Raw genomic sequence first — 22,494 nt, forward strand, 5'->3', positions numbered from 1 at the left:
TATATATATATATATATATATATATATATATATATAAATAATACATATATAATACATACACAGGAGCATGTTAATATTTTGACATCTGGATGGGGGTGGTCCAAAATCCATGGACCATGATTTTTGCCTTTCTATAGTCTTTTTGGGGAAATAAACCATTCTGGATACTTGGGTTTTCTGAATATCTCTGTATATTTCATTATTTCTATTTAATATTTGGAATGTAACTTGGCTTTATCTATGGTACAGAAGTGTTCCTTTGAGGGTTAATTATCAGAGTGTGTTGTCAGAGTGCTAACCTGAAGGTCAGTGCTTGTAATGAGGTTAAACTTTACAGCTGTTAGCTACCCTCAGGTATTTGATTGCATAGCATGTTGGCAATTGCAAGCTAATAATAGGTGATACTTCGCTTGTTTCAGATGAGTAGACTGGTTCAGAGAGATTATTTCACTTGCTTAAGATCATACAGCTCTTAGGTAGTGAACGTGGGATATGAATATACTTTGTCTGATGTGAACCCTTTCTCTTTCCATTTTGCCATTTGCTGCCCTGCCCTCTTGATTGTCCCCATCTAGGGCCATGGACTGTCACTCTTCACTGCTATCCATGTGTCAGTAGGTACAATCCTTCTTTCCTCTAACTCGCTGCTTCTAATCAAGGTTTATGTGGGAACTTAAATCACCAGATTGTGTCAGTGGTGGATAATTAAGTATCAGAAGCTTTGAGGGGGCTGTCCTATGACTAGAGAAAATGGACTTTGACATATGTTTTGGATGTTCCTGGGAATTTTTCATGCCTTTTTGGCTTTGGATAGGAGTTCTCAGATAAATGAGAAGTTACTGTGTTTTCACTTGTTGAGGTCAATTTTTTTTTTTTTTACATTTATTTATTTTTGAGAGAGACCATGTGAGTGGGGGTGGGCGGGCAGAAGGAGAGAGAGAATCCCCAAGCAGACTCCCCACTTAGTGCAGAGCCTGACACGGGGCTCAGTTTCAGGACTCTTGAGATTATGACCTGAGCTGAAATCAAGAGTCAGATGCTTAACTGACTGAGCCACCCAGGCGCCACACAATGCTTATCTTGAGTTTATTTTGGATCCATTTGGGGGAAAATTCAAGAGAGTTTAGTGCTGCACAAACCATGAGCATCTGGTTATGTGAGATAATCCATGAGCCACTCAAAGTTTTCCCCAAAGGAATGTACCACTCTGTTTGGATATATTTTATTGCATTTTCGAGCTTTGTGTCTTACTTATGTGGCTATGAAGTCCTTGAGAAAGAGCTTCCTGAATTTTTTTTCTTCAGCTCTCCACCCAATATCCAGGTAAGTGCCTGTAACAGAGACACTCAGCCAATATTTAATTCATGGGGCATTGTAGCCTTTCTTTAGATTAATGCTGTATAGAGGAAGGGATCTCCTACTTCTTGTGTTTGAATTTGTTACCTCCTGGCCCAGACTTCTGTCCACATTTACACAACCAGCTAATGAGAAACTAACTTCTGTTCTACAAAATAACTGCTGTTTTGTTAGTTAACAGACAATATGCCTAGCTATAGCGATATTGGGCACCATGGAAAAGATGCAGAAGGCATAACTAGGGATTGTAGGTGGGCTGAAAATCTAGCGGTGGTGAATTATGACAACAGGAGACTTGTAGCTACTTAGGGTTAAGATCAGAGACTTCCCCCAAATCCCCAGATTTCCAATATGGTGTTTCTTCCCAAAGTGGCATGTGGAGCAAGTGGCAGGAGTTGTTCTTGGAACAGCTTTCTCCTAATGAGGCTTCCATTTTCTCTGGTAATCTCTCCTCTCTAAGACCCTCTTTCCTCCCAGCTACTCCACTCTTAAGAGACAGGATCTGTACATATGTTTCCAGTGGCTTTGCTAAGGAACATTGTGGTAACAACTATAGGTGGTCTGTTCATATGTCATAGCCTTCAGTGGGGAATTGTCTGTTTGAAGTACACAGGGTCTTCTGTGTCTGTCTTTTGTCTCTCTGTGTCAGGATGTCATAGCCCCCTCTCTAGAATGTTTCAATAAATATGGCTCATTATGCAAATCAGAGCTATTTTATGAATCCATTTAAGGAGAGTCATGCCCTCTTCTTTTTAGCTTTGTCATGAAACTTCAGCAATTGAAGGATAGAATTGAAGTTAATGATGGGCATGAATAATTGATATTTCATGTTTATATCTTAATCTGATTTTATTTACTCTTGGTAGGCTAGATTGCCTATAGGATTTTATGGAAAACATGTTGGAAATGGAGTTTCTAGCTTTTGTTGATTACCCGTAAAATGGTTCCATTACAGAAAACTCTCATCGTGGTCTTTTTTTCCTGTTTATGTTTGTTCATACTAAAATGGTTAATCTCTCTCTCTGTAACATAGAACCACATGTAATTTTCTAGATCAATTTCCTTAATCAACTTTTGATGATATATGCACATCCTTCAAGGATAACAGTTGCATATTAATTAATCTAATGCTAAATTTGACTTGTGTATTAACCCTGGCTAAGAAAATTAACACCTAAATTTGTTTTTCAGGCAGTAACAGAGAAGAATTTTGAAACAAAGGATTTTCGAGCTTCTCTAGAAAATGGTGTTCTGTTGTGTGAGTAAGTATTTAAAGTAGTTAAAAAATAATTCAAAAGCAAAAGTGTGTATGTGTGTTCTGAGTTGTCTTCACTCCCCCCTCCATGGCCATCATAGTCACCGATCTGTTTTCTTGGTAACAAGTGAGATTTGATCTCTGCAAATTGATACCCCTACAGTACCAGACAGTAGGAAGGGGTTATCAGTCTCTGCATCTAAAGATAGCATTGGTGAAATATATATTATTTTAAATTAGTAAACAAGAAAGATTCTTTTATTGCTTGATGGGCCAGTAGGGGTGGGTGGTTGAGGAGGAAGCCTTATTACCTCCCACCAGCTCCTACTCTGAATCTTCTAACACACGGAATTGCCTGGATTAGAAATTAATATAAAACTTTTTCCTTCATCAGTAAATAGTGAAGCTTATAAACCAAATTTAGGCAGTAACAAATTTTTCTTTTAAGCTTTAAGTGGAGTTGTTACACTGCCACCATCAATTTGAGTCAATGGCGTATCAGCCATTCATTCAATTAAGATATTATTGAAAATAATATCTCAGGACTTGGTTATCATAAGTAAACTAGGCTGGTGGCATGAGTGATATGGTATGAAGCCTACATTGTCTAGTCCCACTGTTTTGTCCCCCAGGGGAGGCAAAGTGTAGCTAGCCAGGTATGTGACCTTTGGGTGATGGGGAGGCTGGCCTGTGGGATGTAAAGATGAAATCCCAGGTGAGGGTGTAGGTTGCAGAAGTGAGCAAATAAATTATAAGAATGTTCATGAGTAGGCACCCACAATTTTGAAAGGGCTTAAGTGCTCTAATTTAGACACTTATCACATAGGTATTTATGGAATCTGTCCACAAGTAAGCGTTGGGAGTATATGTGCTTGTATTTAGATGATTTTGATTATCCTTTTAAAGGAAGGTTGTTTCAGCAAAGATGTGGAGTCAAAGAGCTTAGGTTTGATTCTTTGCCCCATTACTTTTGGACATTTGAGCAACTGACTTAGCATCTGACCCTTATTTTCTCAACCCTGAAGTGGAGAGCAGCATACCTGGTCTGCCTAACTCACCGGGTTGCAAAATTCCATTTTATATGTATATGTGTGTGCGTGTGTGTGTGTGTATACACACACACACACGCACACACATATATAGTCTTTGCATAAATGTAAGTTGTTGCTGGAAAGATGGCCATGTAGATAACAACCTCTATCTCATTAGATCTATTGGTTGATATTCAAACTTTTTTGTCTTAGAGCAAGGTTAGTAAATGGAACCATATGAATTACTGATATTCAACCCTCCATGACCTACAGAAAAGTCAATCTCATGTGGTTTTACCTAGTACATAGCAGAACAGGCATCTGATGAAGGGCCTCAAGTAAAATTTAAGAGGTGTTTCTTGTCCTCTTATGATGTATATTTAGAAGTGCCATTGCCAAATATCTTTAAACTAATTCTAGTAGACCATGTGGACAGTCTAACTGGTCAATGTTAGGAAGTCACTTTTTATTAATTTGAAAACTATGGGATTTAAATGTGTTCTAAAGTGTTCAGAAGATGGAGGGGGGAATGATGGGTAGAAAGATGCATGTGATCTCAGAGCTATGAGTATGGACTATGTAGATGTTTGCAGTGAAATAACTTTCTCCTCTGTAAGCTTCACAAGTCAGGATAAGCCTTAGCTAAGAAGTGTGCCTGTGAAGCGCTGAGTTGTTGGTAGACATGTGAGAGCATAGAGCCCAAACAGGAGATCTTTTCAGAGAAGTCACTTTGTGGGTACATACTGCCAATGATGAGCTACCACTTAAATCATTTTTAAGGACCCCTTTTTTGAGTCTTTGCCTCCATAACAAGATCATTAAACATATTTGTGTGACTACTTAGTTTTTTGTTTTTTTAAATGCAATTTTTGCACCAGCCTGGTCTCTGAATGACTTGAAGTGATTTGTAAAAACCAAACCCAGTCAGAGAGGAAGTGCTTATTGTTACCAGGGAAGATGTTCAGAGTTGAGGAAAAACTATTTTGATCACACGCAATACTGTTAGATGAAGTACATAAGTTCTACCTTCTCAGCTAAGATTTGGACGCCTGTTAAGAGATAATATTGGTTTAAAAAAAAAGTCATTTTAATTGACGACTTCCTAAAGCTCATTCATTCTTAGATTGTTTCCTAGCTTGAATAATACCAGTGGGGGGTTTTGTGCATTATCAGATTAAGTCTAATCAATATGTTTGGTATCCAGTATTCTTTAAATGAATGTTTTCCCAAAGTAGCATAAGTATTAAGCTATGGTAATCGGCAATTGTAGTTTATTGAGGGGCATCAAAGCCCTCCGTGATGTTTGTATTAAAAGAAAAAATCCTCTCTTAATTGTGAATCACATTGTGTACAGCCACTGGTCAATAAAGCATTTTTTTTTTTTTAAAGATTCTACCTGTTTATTTGACAGAGAGAGAGAGAGAGAGATCACAGCAGGCAGACAGAGAGAGAGGGGGAAGCAGGCTCCCTGGCAAGCAGAGAGCCCGATGCGGGGCTCGATCCCAGGACTCTGAAGAGGACCTGAGCCGAAGGCAGAGGCTTAACTCTCTGAGCCACCCAGGTGCCCCATGGGTAATAAAGCATATTAATAAAAGTTATAATGTTGAGGGGAAAAAACCTAGGTAACTCTGTTCTCTATAAATCTGTAGTGAAGAAAGCCTAGCTGGGTGGCCTGTGAACAATGAATCAGGCGTCACCGTTTGGTCCCTTTCCTCTGCCTGAGTTCTAATGCCCCCAAGGAAAGCACAATCCGCCCTTCCGAGTCTGGTAGTACGTCCTGTCTCCTAAATTCATGGTAGATATAGTAGACCATCTGTCTTTGAGAATATTTTACCCATAAGAGGTCTCAAGTTTTAGCTGAAGTATGATTAGGATATTTTAAAACTCTGAATTCATTTTCTTACAGGAAAAAGCTGACTTCTGCTTGGTTCATGGCCAGGGAAATGGATTCTTGTTAACAATCTCTAGGCATCCTGGTTCATTATCATCATTAAAGAGTTTTCTTATTATTTTATCTAATTTCAGCAGAGCCGTGGTTTATCCTTTATGAGCTGCCTCTCCGAAATATCAGTCAAGAGTTAGAGGAAGGGAGCTTATTATAGCTTCCACCCAGCTGGCAGAGTTCTGACATTTCAGATAGTCTAAATTGGGTATAAACTCCACACTGAGGTTTTAGACAAGATACATACCCGTGCAATGAAGATAATGGGCCTTCATTGTCTTTTAATCTGACTGACTATTGAAGTTAGTATCTTCTGTTAATCATTTTAGTATCATTTAGTTTGATTGACTGTGAGATCTAATTGAGTTGAGGGCTAAAGATTACTCCGCTGGCTGAAGTCTGTTATAGTAATTCTTTTACTGTATACCTTAGGTAATCTCTCTTGGCTTTCCTAAACAGTAAAGATGGGAACAACATCTAATTTGGGGTTGTTTTTTTTTTTTTCCAATTAGTGAACGGATTGACAAGAGTCTATATAAGGTGACTTCAGCCCCTTGTTAATCATTGATAGTATTCATTAATCAGTCCCCTGTCCCCTGTCTACAGTGTTTGTTAGTGTTCGTGAGGGCCTCACTATGTACGTTTTTAAAAAATGAGATTAGCTGTACTACCTAAATATCCAAGCCTCTCTCACTCTGTGGTTCTAGCAGATTTCTCTTCTCTAAACTTATTTAGTTGAGGCATATCTATCTAGCTAGTGATAGGAGTTAGTAATTTCAGTTACTCATCTTATGATAGCAATCTTAGAAATACTAAAACGAAAACATTCTTTATTCACCTTATGAAGTAAGAAGATACATTTGAAGATTAAATGTATTGGGTGTGTCTCTGAGTAGTCAGTCTATACTACCCATCCCTGGAATGTTGCCAGTCTTTGCTCTATCCCTTGACAGCCAGCCATGCCGCAGAAGTTTGCACGTGAGCCACGTCTCAGAAGTTTCTCTCTTTGAACTTGGCCCAAATTACTGAGAAAACTCTTCTCACACTGTTACTTCTTCGCCATGGCTCACAGCTTGGAAAGAGTGAATCAAGAGTGAATCACCTGTTGGTTTGAGAAATCCTGTTTTAATTTATTATGCCATTGACCACTACATGGTCTACATGAACAAAACATGTTTGGTTAAAGTTGCACTCAATAGAAGGAGAAAAGTTACTAAAAAGAATTCCTGTTAATTTTCTACGGGATCCTCAGGTGAGTTTTTTAAGACATAGGACAAAGTAAAGAACTTTGTTATTTCTCAATCATGCAAGAGATACCAGTCTTGTTAGAGTTGGAGACGTTGACACATTGAATGGCAGTGATACCAGTGGGCCCTTGGGCTTTTTTGCTTATTTCCATGTGAAGCCCAGAGAGCTGCCTTCTTCTTCTTTTTTTTTTTTTTTTAAGATTTTATTTATTTATTTGTCACAGAGAGAGAGAGAGAGTGCGTGTGTGAACACAAGCAGGGGGAGTAGCAGGCAGAGAGAGAAGCAGGCTCCCCACTAAGCAGGGAGCCTGATGCAGGACTTAATCCCAGGACCCTGGGATTATGACCTGAGCTGAGGCAGGTGCTTAAACCACTGAGCCACTCAGGGGTCCCCCAGAGGGCCTTCTTTAATGAAGACATTTTTCTTAGAGTTCTTTCTGGTTTAGAATTTCCTGAGGAGGGCACTTGTTTCCATACGTCTGTCTAGCACACCAACACTATCCATTGCTCCCATCCACATTGTAGCCACTTGCGGTATAAGTAACAAAAGTGATATTTCTGGGGTGCCTGGGTGGCTCAGTCTGTTGAGCATTCTACTTTTGGTTTCAGCTCAGGTCATGATCTCATGGTTGTTGGGCACCAGGCTCAGCAGAGTCTGTCTGGGATTCTCTCCCTCCCTCTCTGTCCCTCCCCTACTCTTACCCATGCTTCCTCTTTCTCTCTCTCTCAAATAAATAAATAAATAAATAAATAAAATCTTAAAAGAATTTTTTTTTTTCACTTGAAGTATTGAACTTTGAAGTTTCTATATTATTTGATAACCCAGTAGTTGGCAAAAGAAGATAAGTGTTGAGGTTCATAAGGGCAATTTTAAAATTTTAAACTTGTTTCTCTTCATGTTAGCATTTTGTGGTTGCCAGTGTATGTTCCATTTTTAAGATTCAAAATCATTTTTTTTCTTGTAATTTGATAACTACATACAACAAAATGTCATTTAAAAATAATTAAGTTGAAGACTAGCTTAGCAAATATTAATTTAAAAGTTCACTTCTGTTAAATAGTCACATTGTACGGACTCATTGCAAATTTTGCAGGTTTTTTGTATGGTGGCTTCAGTCCTGTTTCATAAACCTGCGTGTACCATCTATAGGGCTTTCCTGCCCTAAATATAAATCACTAAGAAGAGAACATAAAGCATTTCAGTGATAGGGCCTCTGAGACAGAAATGAGAATTATAGTCTTCTAAAAATAAAAGAAAGTAATGTGTATGATAGATGTATGAGATATGAGCAATTTTATTATAGTTGATCAGCAAGAAGTTATTACTGAAGTCAGTTTCTGTGTAATGAAGGGGTTCAGGTAGGTACCTGGAAAACATTGTGTTGGCTGTGAAAGTCTGGTGATTCTAGTCAGTGTCTTGAGAAGTAAGTTAAATAAAGGAATATTGTAAAAAGAACAAATACATAATGGTATCACATTGGTTAAAAGTAGAGTAATTGCCTTATATGAGAGATTTAATCTCTAGAATTTTTTATATACTAACAATCAACAGTCAGAAAATTAGATGAGATCCAAGGGATTAAAAGCCATAGTGACAAGGTTTAAAACACTGCTTTCTTTAGAGAAATGTGTGAGACTTTTATTTTGCATGTCAAAAATGTAATGGTAAGCTATAGAATTTAAGAAATGAAGTTACATGCTATATTTCTAATAGGGTAATAGGGGTCAATTAATTTACAATTTTAATCCAATACTCATATTAAATCTAGACAGGCTTCTCTTTATAAGTATTATTTTAACATTCACATGGAAGAATAAGCAGGTTAGAATAGAAAAAATTCTAAAAATAAGAATTTCTATGAGATGAGCTTGTCCCAACATTAGAACACATGACAAACATGAAAAAGTACAGTAATTAAAAATTATGGACTGCTTTATTAATGCACATATAAATACAGGAATAATGTCCAAAATATATTCTTAGGTGTAGGAATTTGTAATAAAGGAGATATGAAAACATGCAGAAGAGAGAAATCACTCAGTTCATTGTATTGGGATAAATAATTGGCTAAGAATGAATTTATAGGCCCACCAAATAGCCTAGGTTAAGATAATATAAAGCTAAAAAAAATAAAATTGAAGAGTTAAAATCTGTGGAGGCAGTTTAAAATTCTAAGCTTTGAAGGAGAAGGAAAAAAAGAAAAAGATTTAAATCTATACATAAACAGATATTCTGACAACATTCTGAGAAAAATACATTAAACAAAATGACTTGAACATTATCTAGTTTCAAATAAGCTTCTGAGAAACATATTTGAAAACCTCAGGAGACAAATGAGCAAAGGATATGACCAAAGACTTCGCAAATAAAGAAATACTACTGGAAATAAGCAGTAAAATCTTCACCTATCCTTTGTAAGAAATAATTATGAGAAATCCAGATACTATTTTTTAATTGAAGGTGGTAAATAATTTGATATGTTACCACATGATGGCATATAATGGCAAAATGGTATAGACTCAAAATGACCAATTGAATATAAGCTGGTAAAGCTCTGTAAAACAGTGTGACAATACCCATCATGTAATTGTATGCAAGTTAATTAATTAATTAATATAAACATATATTAACTTACCATAAACATTATAGGACTTTTCCCAATAATCATCCCTTTTGGGAATCTATTTAAAAAAAAAAAAGGCTATTAAATGGGGAAATATGTATAAAGCTTCTTCACCGTGGAAAATATAAAAAACAACTTAAGTATCTCTAATGTGATAAAATCGGTGGGATCTTGTACATTCCCGGAGAGCAGCGCTTAGGGAGGCGGCCGCTCTGTGCAAGAGCGTGCAGTGCAGGGCGCAGGCGCAGAGGGACCGCGCAGCGGGTCTAGCCCAGCGCGAGGCGGGCACAGGAGTCCTGCCCGCTGGTGCAAAAGTAAATGGATTCGCATTGCCAGCTTTCTTCCCAGACAAGGAGCAAGAGCTTGACGCTGATGATTTTATTTCTAGAAACAGTGTATAGGAAACTGTAAGGAGCAGGGATGACGATACGCATACAGACCCGCCTCGGAAGCCTTTTCACAGTGGTGGGAAATTGGAGTGCAACCAAGTCCACCTATAAGAGAACAACATATCACTCTCCTTTGCATGAAGGGGTGGAGAGGACTGTAGAGATGTTACTTAATAGTAAACAGCAAGGCAGGACAGCATATGCTAGAGGTGTTTTGCTGCTGATGTGGTATTGGGAAATGTCCTGAGGCATCTGCCTTCAGACCTCTCAGACTTTGCTTGCTCGTTTCAGGATGCTTCGGGCCTAATAGTGAGGCTAAATAAGAGGGTCCTAGCATCATAAAACCATAATTATCAGGTGTATTGATCGTGACTTGTTGCTGTTGCACGCTTTCCCTTCTTAGTGATTATTATTAACTATTTGTGTTTTGTTCTAATTCAGCACGATTCAAAATAACCACAGGAATTCTAGAAATTCAGCTTAGATCAATATTCATGTTACTACCAGTATTTGAACATATTAAGGTGAATATAAATGTTTATATTGTATGTTTTTAAACTTAAAAAAAAAAAAAAAACCCAACCATTTTTAGGAAGGGGTTAGGGGCAGAGGGAGAGGGAAAGTGAGCCTGGTAAGCAGGCTCCACACCCAGCACAGAGTGGGATGGGGCTCCATCTCACGACCCTGAGATCATGATCTGAGCCGAAATCAAGAGTTGGATGGATACCTGACTCAGCCACCCAGGCACCCCAAACTTTAACGTTTTAGATTATATATACTTTTTACTTTACTCAAGGAACTGTGATCACTAACTACTCAGAGTGGTTTTTGTTTTAGAGATATTGTAACCTAGGCGTTTAAATGGAGGTAATTAATGAAAAATCTTAGTAAGGAATTTCCTTAAGATAACTTGTCCAAATTAACATATCTGATAGAGAGTTTATTCTCTTGGTCAACACTTGCCTATTAGGAGAGATGACATCAAGGTTTGACTTAACAGAAAACCTAACAGAGGGGAGATGTCCTTGTTGGGAACAGCTAAAAGTGATTTCTCACATTTGAGTGAGACAAAAGTTAATGTTTTTCTAAATTAATTTCTATAAAGAAGTTAGAGGTTTTGAATCACAGAAAAATTTCTGTATTACAAGTCAGATGGCGAGGTTTTGCAAATAATTTGAGGCACACAATCAATACCAGATACACTACTAAGTGCTAGGAGATGTTTGGAATGAGAGAATTTCCTTGTACTTCGCAGTGTCACTGTGTGACTCGTGCAGTGTTCCGTCTTTAGTAAGCATTCAAATGTTTATGGACAGTTTCATCTAGAAGAAAACCAGGCAGATAAAGATGTGCTAAATAACAGATAAAACCAAAGTCATTGTTCTTTAATGTGTAAGGAAATATAAATTGTCTTCATCATATCTTTAACGAATGTGATTACCAATAGGAAAATTTGACTAACGTGAGGATATGTATTTAGAAAACGTAGTCAGCAGAAAGATAATAGAAATATGTATGTGTGACTGACTGACTAAATTATTCAGAGATTAGAAAGTTCACTCTCCGTGAACTGATGTGCTCTTTGAAGCACAGGTCTCCAGGACATTTGGAAAAGATCTTTGGAAATAGGGAATTGAAAGGTGTCCCTGCTGAAGAGTTTTCCGATAAAGGGGAAAAGAAGTGTGGCATTTGGAACTAGTTTCTGGAGACTAAGCACCAAATTCTAATGCTCATTGACACCGTTTATAACTGAGCTAGATGTTACACTGAACTTCATGTACAGTTTTCTTGGAGTGTCACCTCTGAGTTATATTTAAAGTGAGGACACATTCACCGGTGACAAGGTTTTGGAACAGAGAGAGCCTTCTAGCATGTTATGTAACTCAGCTCCGTTGGAGGAAGTGGGCAGGAGGTTTTGGAGAGAAGAAGGAAAGGAAGCAGACAAGAATGCAGGAATGAGCTGAAGGAGAGGGTTTGCAGGCTTTTGCCCGTGTGGTCTACCACAGGGAGAGCAAATGACTAGGTGTTTTCCGTTCTGGTTTTCATCTTACCAAAAGAGCAAACCTCTGATGTGCTAACAAAGCACATAACTAGGTTTATGCCATGGCCTGAGGGAAGGCTTGGAGAAATCAAAGTATAATTATACATAGGATTAGAAGAATGGTGGGTTTGCAGGCAGATAAAATTGTCCCTTCACTGCCTCCACTTCCTTGTGCACAGAGGCTTCTGGAAGGTTATCATGTTATATGATTCTTGAATAGAACCAGTGACCTCAAGTGAGTGTTCCCTTTATGAATTCCACATGTGTAATTGAAGAACCCTTATTATGCAAAGAAGTTCTATTTATAAAAGAGAGTAATATCTCCCTTGTGTCGCACTTGTGTTTTATTCGGTGTAAGACTGTGCCCCTATTTTTTTTTTTAAAGATATCCTTAAATTTCACAGAAGCTTAAATTTTATGAATTCATTTTCTCCTCTAGAAGAAATACCCTAAAAAGTTTTCCTTCAATTGTATGTGAAGATAATTATTCATGACTCGTAATTTGATTGGATGTTCAGTATTTGCCAAAACCATATGGCATTTTCTCCCCACTCTAGTGCTTAGACCTGCTACCATTTAAACATTTGACAAAGTAAAACAACATTTTCCTCTAGTGACACAACTTTTACAGGGTAGTTTTGTGTGTTATGCAGGGGGTTGTTTTTGCCTTGTGGTTATTTCTGTGTTTGTACATGGACTAGGAGGCTCCAGAGTCAAGAAGGAAGCCAATCCGCTGTGTGTATGTTGCTTCTAGGTAGTAGCTGTGGAACGTTTTGATGAAGGAGGAGTCGAGTCATTTTTGGGGAAACATCACTTATCTGTGCTGGTTCCTTTACTTCCTTCAATCCCTTTCTTTTGCTGACTCGATTGAGTGTACACTATGTTATTATTCATTCCAGAAAGTATGTGTGTGTGTTTTTTTTTAATGCTCTTGGTATTACCATTACTGTAATAGAAAAATGATAAGTGAAGTAAGCAGGTAAATTGAGAGATCTGCCTAAAGTCATCAGTGACTCAAATGGGTGGAGGAGGAATTTATCACATTCGTCCTCCCGTAAAGACAACCGATGCCACACTTTCCTCACATTTGATAAGTTGGCCCAGTTCATTTTAGTCTCCAACTTTTTATGTCATTGAAAGATTACATTTTTAAAAAACATTTTATTTATTTATTTGAGAGACTGAGAGCCAGAGAAAAAGAGTGTGTGCGAGAGCAGGGGGGCATGGCAGAGGGAGAGGGAGAAGCAGGCTCCCCAAAGAGTAGGGAGCCTGGGATCATGACCTGAGCCAAAGGCAGGCACTTAACCCGCTTACTGCTTAACGCCATCCAGGCGCCCTGGAAGATTACATTTTAAGATCCAAGTTACTGTAGGAAAGTCACTGCCAAGCTAGTGGTCAACAACTCCATGAATTAGTTGATTTATACTATGCTAGAATAATGTTGCTATTAAGTAATGTTCCAGTTATTAGTGTTTCTAATCAGTGCTTCTAATTATTTAGAAGCATTGCATATGTGGTAAATAGGGAATGACTAGAATTAATTTGCAACTGTCATTTTTTAGAAACTGCTCAAATTTTTAGCTATTAAGGGAGAAAGGCTTCCTTCTCACATGGCTTTCAGTGCACAAAGAAGAAATTAGGAATCAGAGAGTAATAGTTCTAGGAAATGCTTGGTTGAGGGGGCAATTTTATTATTTATGTTAAGTTGTCTAAAGATCTTTGTGTGGAAAAACCTATGAAAACAGAAAAAACATCTTTTGTTCACCAGGCTAAATCTTTGTAAGCCATCATTTTGTAATTTTGAAATCCTGCTGAACAACATTCTGAAGGCTATTAAATTGAGACTTTTGTCTTCTTTATTTTTAGCACATTCAAGTGTGTATATAAATCTCTGGAATGTTGAAGGAGTGACATTCCACAAGTGTCAGATTTTTTTTTTTTTTTCTGTTGCCCATTGTGAAGAGGAGACCAGTAAATTAAAAATGTTTGGTTCTCTCTCCTATATTTGCTTTCTTTTTGGAGCTCTGTCTACAGAATAAAGAATTGCTTTTTGTAGCTAGTTTACTGAATAGGAAAATCACTGTTTTAAATTACTGTTTTCTGACAGGGACTAATAATTAATTAACCAAGCTAGCATTAGTAGAAAAGCATTACTATAGTATTAAATGTCTCCAAGGCTTAGCAATGTTTCCGTGAACAGCAACAAAAAACACAGAGTTCACAATAACTAGATTTAGAGCCAAGAATGGTACTCTAAGGTACAGTCTTCAAAGGTGGCTTCTTTTCTCATGTTCTGGAATGTAGGAACTTACAGATATCTTTGCAGATCCATCAGCAACTTAAAGGTGTTCAGTGCCCCTTGGGGGGGGTTTGATACATTTAATTTTTAGGCAGTCATTCTGTTAGGGTAACAAAGTGATCAGTCACGCATTTGTATGAGTTACCAGTAGGAACTAGCGGGCTGTTGGGATGAGTTCTACTGCATCCTTTCTATCTGGCAAATTACATTTGTCTTTTGTACCCACGGATAGATCTAAGGAATATTAGGCTAATTGAAATAAGTCGGACGGAGAAAGGTAATACTGTATGATTTCATTTTCATGTAGGGATCTAAACACCAAAACAAACAGAAATAGACTCATAAGTACAGAGAACAAACTGGTAGTTGGCAGAGGGGAGTGGGTAGGCAGAACGGGTCAAGTGGGATTAAGAGGTACAAACTCTGGTAATAAAATAAGTAAGTCATGGAGGTGTAAAGGGAAGACAGGGAATATAGTCACATATATTATACAGTCATAGGGAATATAGCCAATATATTAAACTTTGTATAATGACAGATGGTAACTAGATTTATAATGATCATTTCATAATGTATATAAATGTCCAACCACTATGCTATACACCTGAAACTAATCTAATATTATATGTCAACTATACTTCAGTAAACAAGTCTGGAAAAATAATGTGGTTTGAAGTTAACTTTTAAAATTCAGATCAGTATGAGAAAAAAATTAATGAAAATGATTAATTCTTAGACCCAAGAGAACTATATTATAATGAAAGAGAGTCTTAAACTGGCTCTTGGAACAGAATAAAATTCTACCTTTAACAAATGTGAAACTATTTTTAGGGACATGGCTTTGAGTATAGCAGTTTCTATAAGGTCTGAGAGGACACTCAACATTGTTTGGGGTGATTTTTTTTTTTTAAGATTTTATTTATTTATTTGACAGATAGAGAGAGAGATTACAAGTAGGCAGAGAGAGAAGGGGGAAGCGGACTTCCTGCTGAGTAGAGAGTCTGATTGTAGATTCAATCCCAGGACCCCGAGATCATGACCTGAGCCGAAGGCAGATATTTAAAGACTAAGCCATCCAGGCGCCCCCAGTGATGTTGTTTTAACTCTGTTACTTAACTTGTTTTCTTGGTTGTTTGCCTTTTATTGGGCTCTTGGCTCTGAATCACATATGGGGCATGGACTAGTGGTATACATGATTTTTGAAAATGTTAAAAAGAATACTAAAATGATACTGGCATTCTTGTAATTGCATATGTTATTTCTTTATTTACTTTCAGTTTGGTTAATAAACTTAAACCTGGTGTCATTAAGAAGATCAATAGATTATCCACACCAATAGCAGGTTTGGTAAGTAAAAAATTATCTTCAAAACTGGATTTCTTTGTTTTCAAAATGTAAAAAGATGGGCATAGTCTGGTCCTCTTATCTGGAATTATCATAGAAATTGGGTTTGGGGTTTCTTGCTCAGGAGAAGGTTTTTATTGATGTCCTACTATATCTTCTACTATATCTTTCTGTTTCCCTTCTGCTGGGAGACTTTTATCTTGTTGTTTGTTTTGTTTTTGTGCCCTCAAACCTTATGTATCTCCTTTCTTAGCTTATTTCTTCTGCAAATTGCATTTGTTTATGATCACCTTCTCTCTGAAGCTCAGCCCTGCCTACTTTGTTTGCTAGGTGACCACACTGTAGGGAAACCTAGGTGTTTCCCAGTTGTTACATTTCTGTTGCTTCATGCTTAGGCATGAACCTCACTTAGCCTGCAGATCTTGGAGTGTATTTGCAACATGTTTGCTTTGTATCATAGATTTCCTACCAGAGTTCTAGGTGGTATTGGGTAAGTCGCTATCTTCCCTTGCCTCATTAATACTACCTATCAGATGACTGTGGGATAAGTCTCTAGATTCATTATCGCTTTAAATTGGGATTTTGTGTATGAAAAATACTTCACACTGTCATTATATACTCTAGTGGATCAATAATAATTGAAAGACCAATAACAAGGTGGGGCTGTATCTTTGAAAAAAAGTAGTTTATAATTAAGTATACATGATGGGTTATTTTCAAAATGTTAGCAATCCCTAAGAATCAAGGCTGATGATAGGAGTCAGTCAAAAAGATGAATTTTGTAAAACACTGAAGTTTAACACAGCTACTACCTGGAGTTTAATATATGTGTGTGTGTGTGTGTGTGTGTATAGTATGTATATTTGTATATATATATAGTATGTATATACATATACACACATATGTAATATCTTTGGAATAGTCTAGCTGGTTATATTTGAGAACCTTCTGTTTTATCAACCATGTGTTTGCATATATCAAAGGCATGAAGGATAGCAGTAGAAAGGTAGCAGTATCAAGATTTCTGGATTTGCAGCTGGTATAAAAATCTTATTAAAATTTTGACAGGAGTAAGTTGGTCACAGGTTTTGTATTATTGGAAAATATCTGTTTAGAAGAAAGGGGTAGAAGAGTTTTAGAGCTTTCTTTTTTCTTTGTAAGATCAATTACAATTTTCTTTTAAAATATAGAATATGTATAAAGTTTCCAGAGCAGTTGGGCTCAAATATTAATTCCTTCTTTCTTACCAGGTTATTTCTGTTCCATTTCTGTCATGACATGTTATTTTTATTGGTCTCAAATTTGGTTAGGTAAAAAACCCATCATGTATGTATATATCATTCTATGAAGAGATGTGTGTGTGTATATGTGTGTGTGTGTATGAATGTATAGCAATATACATACATGTATGATTTACTTCCAGTAATATAGCAAGTCAGAAGGTATTATTTCTAGAATAACATTAAGAAATTTGGTTTTTGAATCTTTCTAGGATGAAACATTCAGTTTAATAAAAATAAAGCCTTATATGAAAATTACTTTTATGAAATAATGCCTGTGAAAATTAAAAGTTTGAATCATATTGAAAGTCTTTTCAAGTGGCTCAAGTTATTCTTACTTTAATGCTTAGATTTTGAATTGCCATTTCTTGGATCAATTACACACATTTGAAATGAAATTAGCCTTTGATTTCAAATACCCCACATATTTGGAATGCTTGAACTGTGGTGGTTTGTTGTTACTGGCCACTAGAGGTTTTATTCAATCTTCTGATTCTATGATTAGATGAAAGCCAAATATATTTTATATTTAAATCCAAACATCTCTCCAACGATTTCTATTTCAAGCATGGAGATTCTATCTGATTTGGATTTTATCTCTAGACACTAAAATGAAATGTATTTCCGGAATATTAAATGGGATGATTTCCCAAGTACAGGACACTGAGCATTTTCAATGGGATGTAGGAGCATAAGAATAACCACAGTTGCAGAATTGGGCTATAATTTGTTTGAAGTTGTCATCATGCCTCATTTGACTCCTTCTTCCCATACTTGTGTGTCAGGATGTTTATGTCAAAATTTCTTGAAGCCTAGGGGTGCCTGGGTGGCTCAGTGGGTTAAGTCTGTGCCTTCGGCTTAGGTCACGATGTCAGGATCCTGGGATCGAGCTCTGCATTGGGCTCTCTGCTCAGCGGGGAGCCTGCTTCCCTTCCTCTCTCTCTGCCTGCCTCTCTGCCTTCTTGTGATCTCTGTCCATTAAATAAATAAATAAAAACTTAAAAAAAAATCATTGAAGCCTCAATTTGAGGTGTGTGTTAGAGCTCCAGGATCTACCTGGTAGGATTGTCATATGTGGATAGAAAGGAATTATGTAGATAGTCTGACATACAGATACTCAATGAATGTTCTTTTGTTGCACATTAATTTTTAAACAATTAATTGAGTGCCTACTAGGTCAAGAACTTTTCTAGCTTATTGGGATATATTTGAGGAAGAAAGACTGATAAGGACCTTATCCTCAAAAAGCTTACATTTTAGTGGTGGAGCAGGATCTAACAAATGAGCAAGAAAGCACCAGATATAAATGTGCTGTAGGGAATTATAATAGACTGACATTTGGTGAGCACACCTGAGCAGTTGTAGTTGGTCTATGATGACTGACCTCTAAAAATTCCTCAAGGAGTATGTTAGAGGCCTTTGTTTTTGATGTGTGTAGAAGAAAGATAAAAAACCCCGAGCTGGACTCTTTATATGAGTAATTTTTGTGTTCACAGCAGCTAACACAATGACTGATAAATTTGGAGGTCAAAGATTTTTTTTTAAAAGACATTATTTACTTACTTGAGAGAGAGAGAGAGAGCATACTTCCAGAAGGAGAGGGAGAGATAGACTCCCCACCAGGCAGAGAGACTGATGCTGGGCTCCATCCCAGGATCCTGAGATCATGACCCTAGTCTAAGGCAGACACTTCACCGACCTAGCCACCCAGATGCCCCTCAAAGATTTTTTTAATGAATAAATGGAAAAGTTTTCCATTGTGAACAATAGTAAGCTCCAGAATTAAATCTTTGAAGGGATAGTGTTAGAGGTTGGATTATGCCTTCCCCCAAACATAATATTTTGAAGTCCTAAACTTTCAAATCCTCAGAATATGACCTTATTTGTAAATAAGGTTGTTGCAGATGATGTACTTAGGAAGGATGAGGTCATAATGGAGGAGGGTGGGCCCCTAATCTAGTATGACATCCTTAGAAGAAGATGGCTCTGTGAAGACAGATATACCCAGGAAGAATGCCACGAGACAACAGAGGGCTGGGGTGACGCCTGTATACGCAAAGAGAACCAAAGGTTGCTGGCAAGCTACCAGACACTGGAAGAAGCAAGGAAGTTTGCTTACAGCTTTCATAGAATCGTGGCTTTGCGGACACCTTGATTTTGGACTTTTAGCCTCCAGCTGTGAGACAATAAATCTCTGTTGTTTTAAGCTACCTAGTTTGTGAGACTTTGTCATAGTAGTGCTAGGAAACTAATACAAATAGGTAAGTGTTTTTATTTATTTTTAATTTAATACTTGCTTTTTAAAAAACACTTTATTTTGAAACAAATAGAGATTCACAGGAAGGGGTGGGGGAAAACAGTACAGAGAAGTCCTCTGTGCCTTTCACCCAGTTTCCCCCATGATAATATTTTGCATAACTGTGATACGATAATAAAACCAGGAAATTGACACGAGTACATCCAGAGACCTTAATCTGATTCACCTGTTTTATATGCAGTTAATGCTTTTTTAGTAACAAAGAGCAGAGATGCTTTCAGACTAAGTGAGATGAAGTGTTTTAAGGATTTTCAGAGGACTCTGTCATTAATTTGGTGTGCAGCCATAGATATGACAGTCACATTCCACATGATTACTTCTTTCTGCCCCAGTGCAAACAGGAAATGGTGTCTCTCAGTTGAGGTTCCCAGGAGAAGAATCCGAATGGATCAAATTACCTTGTCTTTCCAGGCTATGGATATCACAGGTCACTGGCCAGCCGGTGGATGCGTTCCTTGAGAAGAGTGTCATCTTGGCCAAACGGGCTGTGGTTAGGAGTGTAGGTAGCTTTAGGGTCCCTGAGTTCAGGTGTGTAGTTTGTTCAATATTTTTAAAAAATATATTTATTTATTTATTTGACAGACAGAGATCACAAGCAGGCAGAGAGGCAGGCAGAGAGAAAGGGAGGAAGTAGGCTCCCAGCCGAGCAGAGAGCCTGATGCGAGACTCGATCCCAGGACTCTGAGATCATGACCCGAGCCGAATTCAGAGGCTTAACCCACTGAGCCACCCAGGTGCCTTCAGGTGTGTAGTTTAAAGAGGGTTCTGTGGATGAGGTTTCTCTGGTGTAGATAACATTAAGTTAAATGTAGTAAGAATGATACAATTTCTATGCTCCAGGCCCTGGAAGGGAGCATGTTCTCCCTTCTTACTCTCTTTCCTTCTGCTAAAACTTTTATCCATTTCATGTCAGTTACTGTATTTAGCTTTGAGGTCAAGGCACTGGATTTCCTGTTTGTAGGTGGACCTATGTGAAGCACATGGGATAGCCTCTGAGCAATGACAATCCGGAGAGAGGCGTTTAGATGATTTAGAAATACACTGAATACATTGCTTGGAACATTCATATTATTTTATGAAGGTTTTGTCTTGGGGAGATATTAACCATGTTTTCATAGGTAGAGATACAGTTTTTCTCGTTGGACTAAGTTTTAATTTTTAAAGAAATACATTTCTCTCTCTTTTTTATTCTTTATATTCTTTACAAAGCCATGCTAAAAAAAAAATCTCACACAAGAGTTCGAGTTTTACAAAAAATCAGCCAGTGTTAAGTGTGGATATGTTCAGTTTATTGAAACTCAAAACTAAAAGTTGATTTGGGAATTCAAAAACTCAACCTCAGAACAAAGCCCTGAGAAATAAGCAAGATATCCTGATGGTGAAAAGAGCCATTGAACCAGAATAATGTTTACCATCAGATGTGTTAACGTGCATGAAATACAATATGTGCAGAGAACGTCAAGGAAGTTATTAACCCTAAGACTTATAGTTGTCTTGGGCCCCTGATGATTTAATTGTATTTAAATGTGCAAGATTACTCTACTGTGGCACCGCTGACTATCAACATTTCAGGCCCAATAATTCCTTGTTGGGGGGGTCTTTCCTGTGCATTTTACAATATTTAGTAGCTTCCCTGGACTCTACTCACTAGATGCCAATAACACCATGTTGCCTTCCCTGAAATTATGACAGTTAAAAATGTCTTCAGACATTGCCAAGAACCCTGATGGGGTAAAATCATCCCTAGCTAGGGGCCATGGAGCTAAAGGGTTAATAAAGTGAACACTGCCCCTTCACATGGGCTGGTTTGCTTACTGAGTATAGATTTGAGAGATCGACTTATGCCTGCCATTTCCATCGCAGTTTCTCTTAGAAAAGCAATGGTGGTCTAGAAAATTTGGTTTGAATCATTTGTTTGTTTGAAAGTTTGTGTCTCTTAGTGGGCTTAATAGAAAAATCTTCTTGGTGCACCTGGGTGGCTCAGTCAGTTAAACATCTGACTCTTGACTTCGGCTCAGGTCATGATCTCAGGGTGGTGAGATGAGATGAAGCCCTGTATTGGCTCCATGCTGCGTGTGGAGTCTGCTTAAGATTCTCTTTCTCTCTCCCTCTGCCTCCCTGCCTGCCCCTGTCTGTCAATCTCCTCAGCATATGCACACTTTCTTCAAAAATATGAGCTGAATTTGAGCATCTTTCCTCTAAAGGGTTACTCTTTCAGATTATTTTTGAGATTGGAATGCATAAGGCGTGACTGTAGAGACTGGGAAGGTTGTCTCCTCATTCAGGAATGCTGTAGAATGCAGGAAATGGGCAAAGTTGCCAGCTAGCTGAAGCTGTTGGATGTGTCAGTTTCTCTTGCGTTCTTAATGGTTACTTCAAGAATTACTTCAAGAAATAATCCAAGTCTATGGGCTCCATTCTTGCTGCCATTTTCAGAAGGTTATTAGTGGTTAATGTTCTTGTGCCTGTGTAAAATTATTCCTGATTCATCTTTACTCTCCTGTGCACTTGGGTGTCAGCAAAGTAGTGTGACCCAGTCAGTGCCAAAATCGCTATTGAAACGTCTAGTTGTTCCCTTCCAGCAGTAATAGAAAGTGCACTAGGAATCCAGGTTTTATCATGTGCTTTTAAAAACCCACTTTCAGGCAGTGACTATATGTAACCTACTCTTTTTCCCAGGACAAGGGGAATGAGGGGGTTGGGAAAAGGGAGGCTTGTCGGACACTGAGCTTGTGAGCTCTTTTATAATAAGTAAGACCAAATGTGAGACCTCAAGATAAGCGTGTTTTCAGGGAAAAATAATTCAGGGAAAAAGCCCACTTCTTTTTCCTCTTCTTTCCTATCCAAGTTGAAATATATAGGAAAAATGAATATAATTATTATTTTCATTCAAGGGTGACACTTTTCTGGTTAGGAGGCAGGAATAAATTTTGTACGGTTGAAATGAAAATATTCAGGGAACATTAGAATGTGACTTGGATGGGCAACCAACCCATGCTTTGCTTAAAAGGATAGTGACAAAAGGTCATTCTGTACTAGATCAAACTCAGTGTGTGTTTCAGAGGGAATATCTCTCTAGTTGGTAATAAACAAGATATATTTATGAATGTATTTTGATGGTGGTCTATATATAACCTGGTAAAAAGCAACACCGTGGAGAGAGATAGGAAGATGGTATCGTAGAGCACATTTACAATAACCATTTAATGCTAAGATCAACAGTGTCTATTTTCTGTTCTTGTATTTTATTGCTAATTTGTTTGAGATCTCCACCAAGCACATGTGGGAGAGGCTTCCACCAAGTGAAATCTTTCTGATTCACTCATTGTTGCTATTTGATTGCATAGCCAGTGAGAACAGCGTTCAGGC

The 22,494-nt window shown here is 37.7% G+C and overlaps 1 protein-coding gene across 6 annotated transcripts in view; it reads left to right on the forward strand.

Annotated features, from left to right (window-relative positions):
* Nucleotides 1–22,494, forward strand: part of LMO7 (LIM domain 7) — a 208,405-nt gene that overhangs the window by 74,658 nt on the left and 111,253 nt on the right. For all 6 annotated transcript variants that reach the window (XM_059377830.1, XM_059377824.1, XM_059377827.1 and 3 more), the window contains exons 3-4: nucleotides 2,548–2,618; nucleotides 15,462–15,531. In XM_059377830.1, coding sequence (XP_059233813.1) covers nucleotides 2,548–2,618; nucleotides 15,462–15,531 — 141 coding nt within the window. The remainder of the gene's footprint in view (nucleotides 1–2,547; nucleotides 2,619–15,461; nucleotides 15,532–22,494) is intronic.

The sequence above is a fragment of the Mustela nigripes genome, chromosome 15, assembly GCF_022355385.1.
Source record: "Mustela nigripes isolate SB6536 chromosome 15, MUSNIG.SB6536, whole genome shotgun sequence".
Classification (NCBI taxonomy): Eukaryota; Metazoa; Chordata; class Mammalia; order Carnivora; family Mustelidae; genus Mustela; species Mustela nigripes.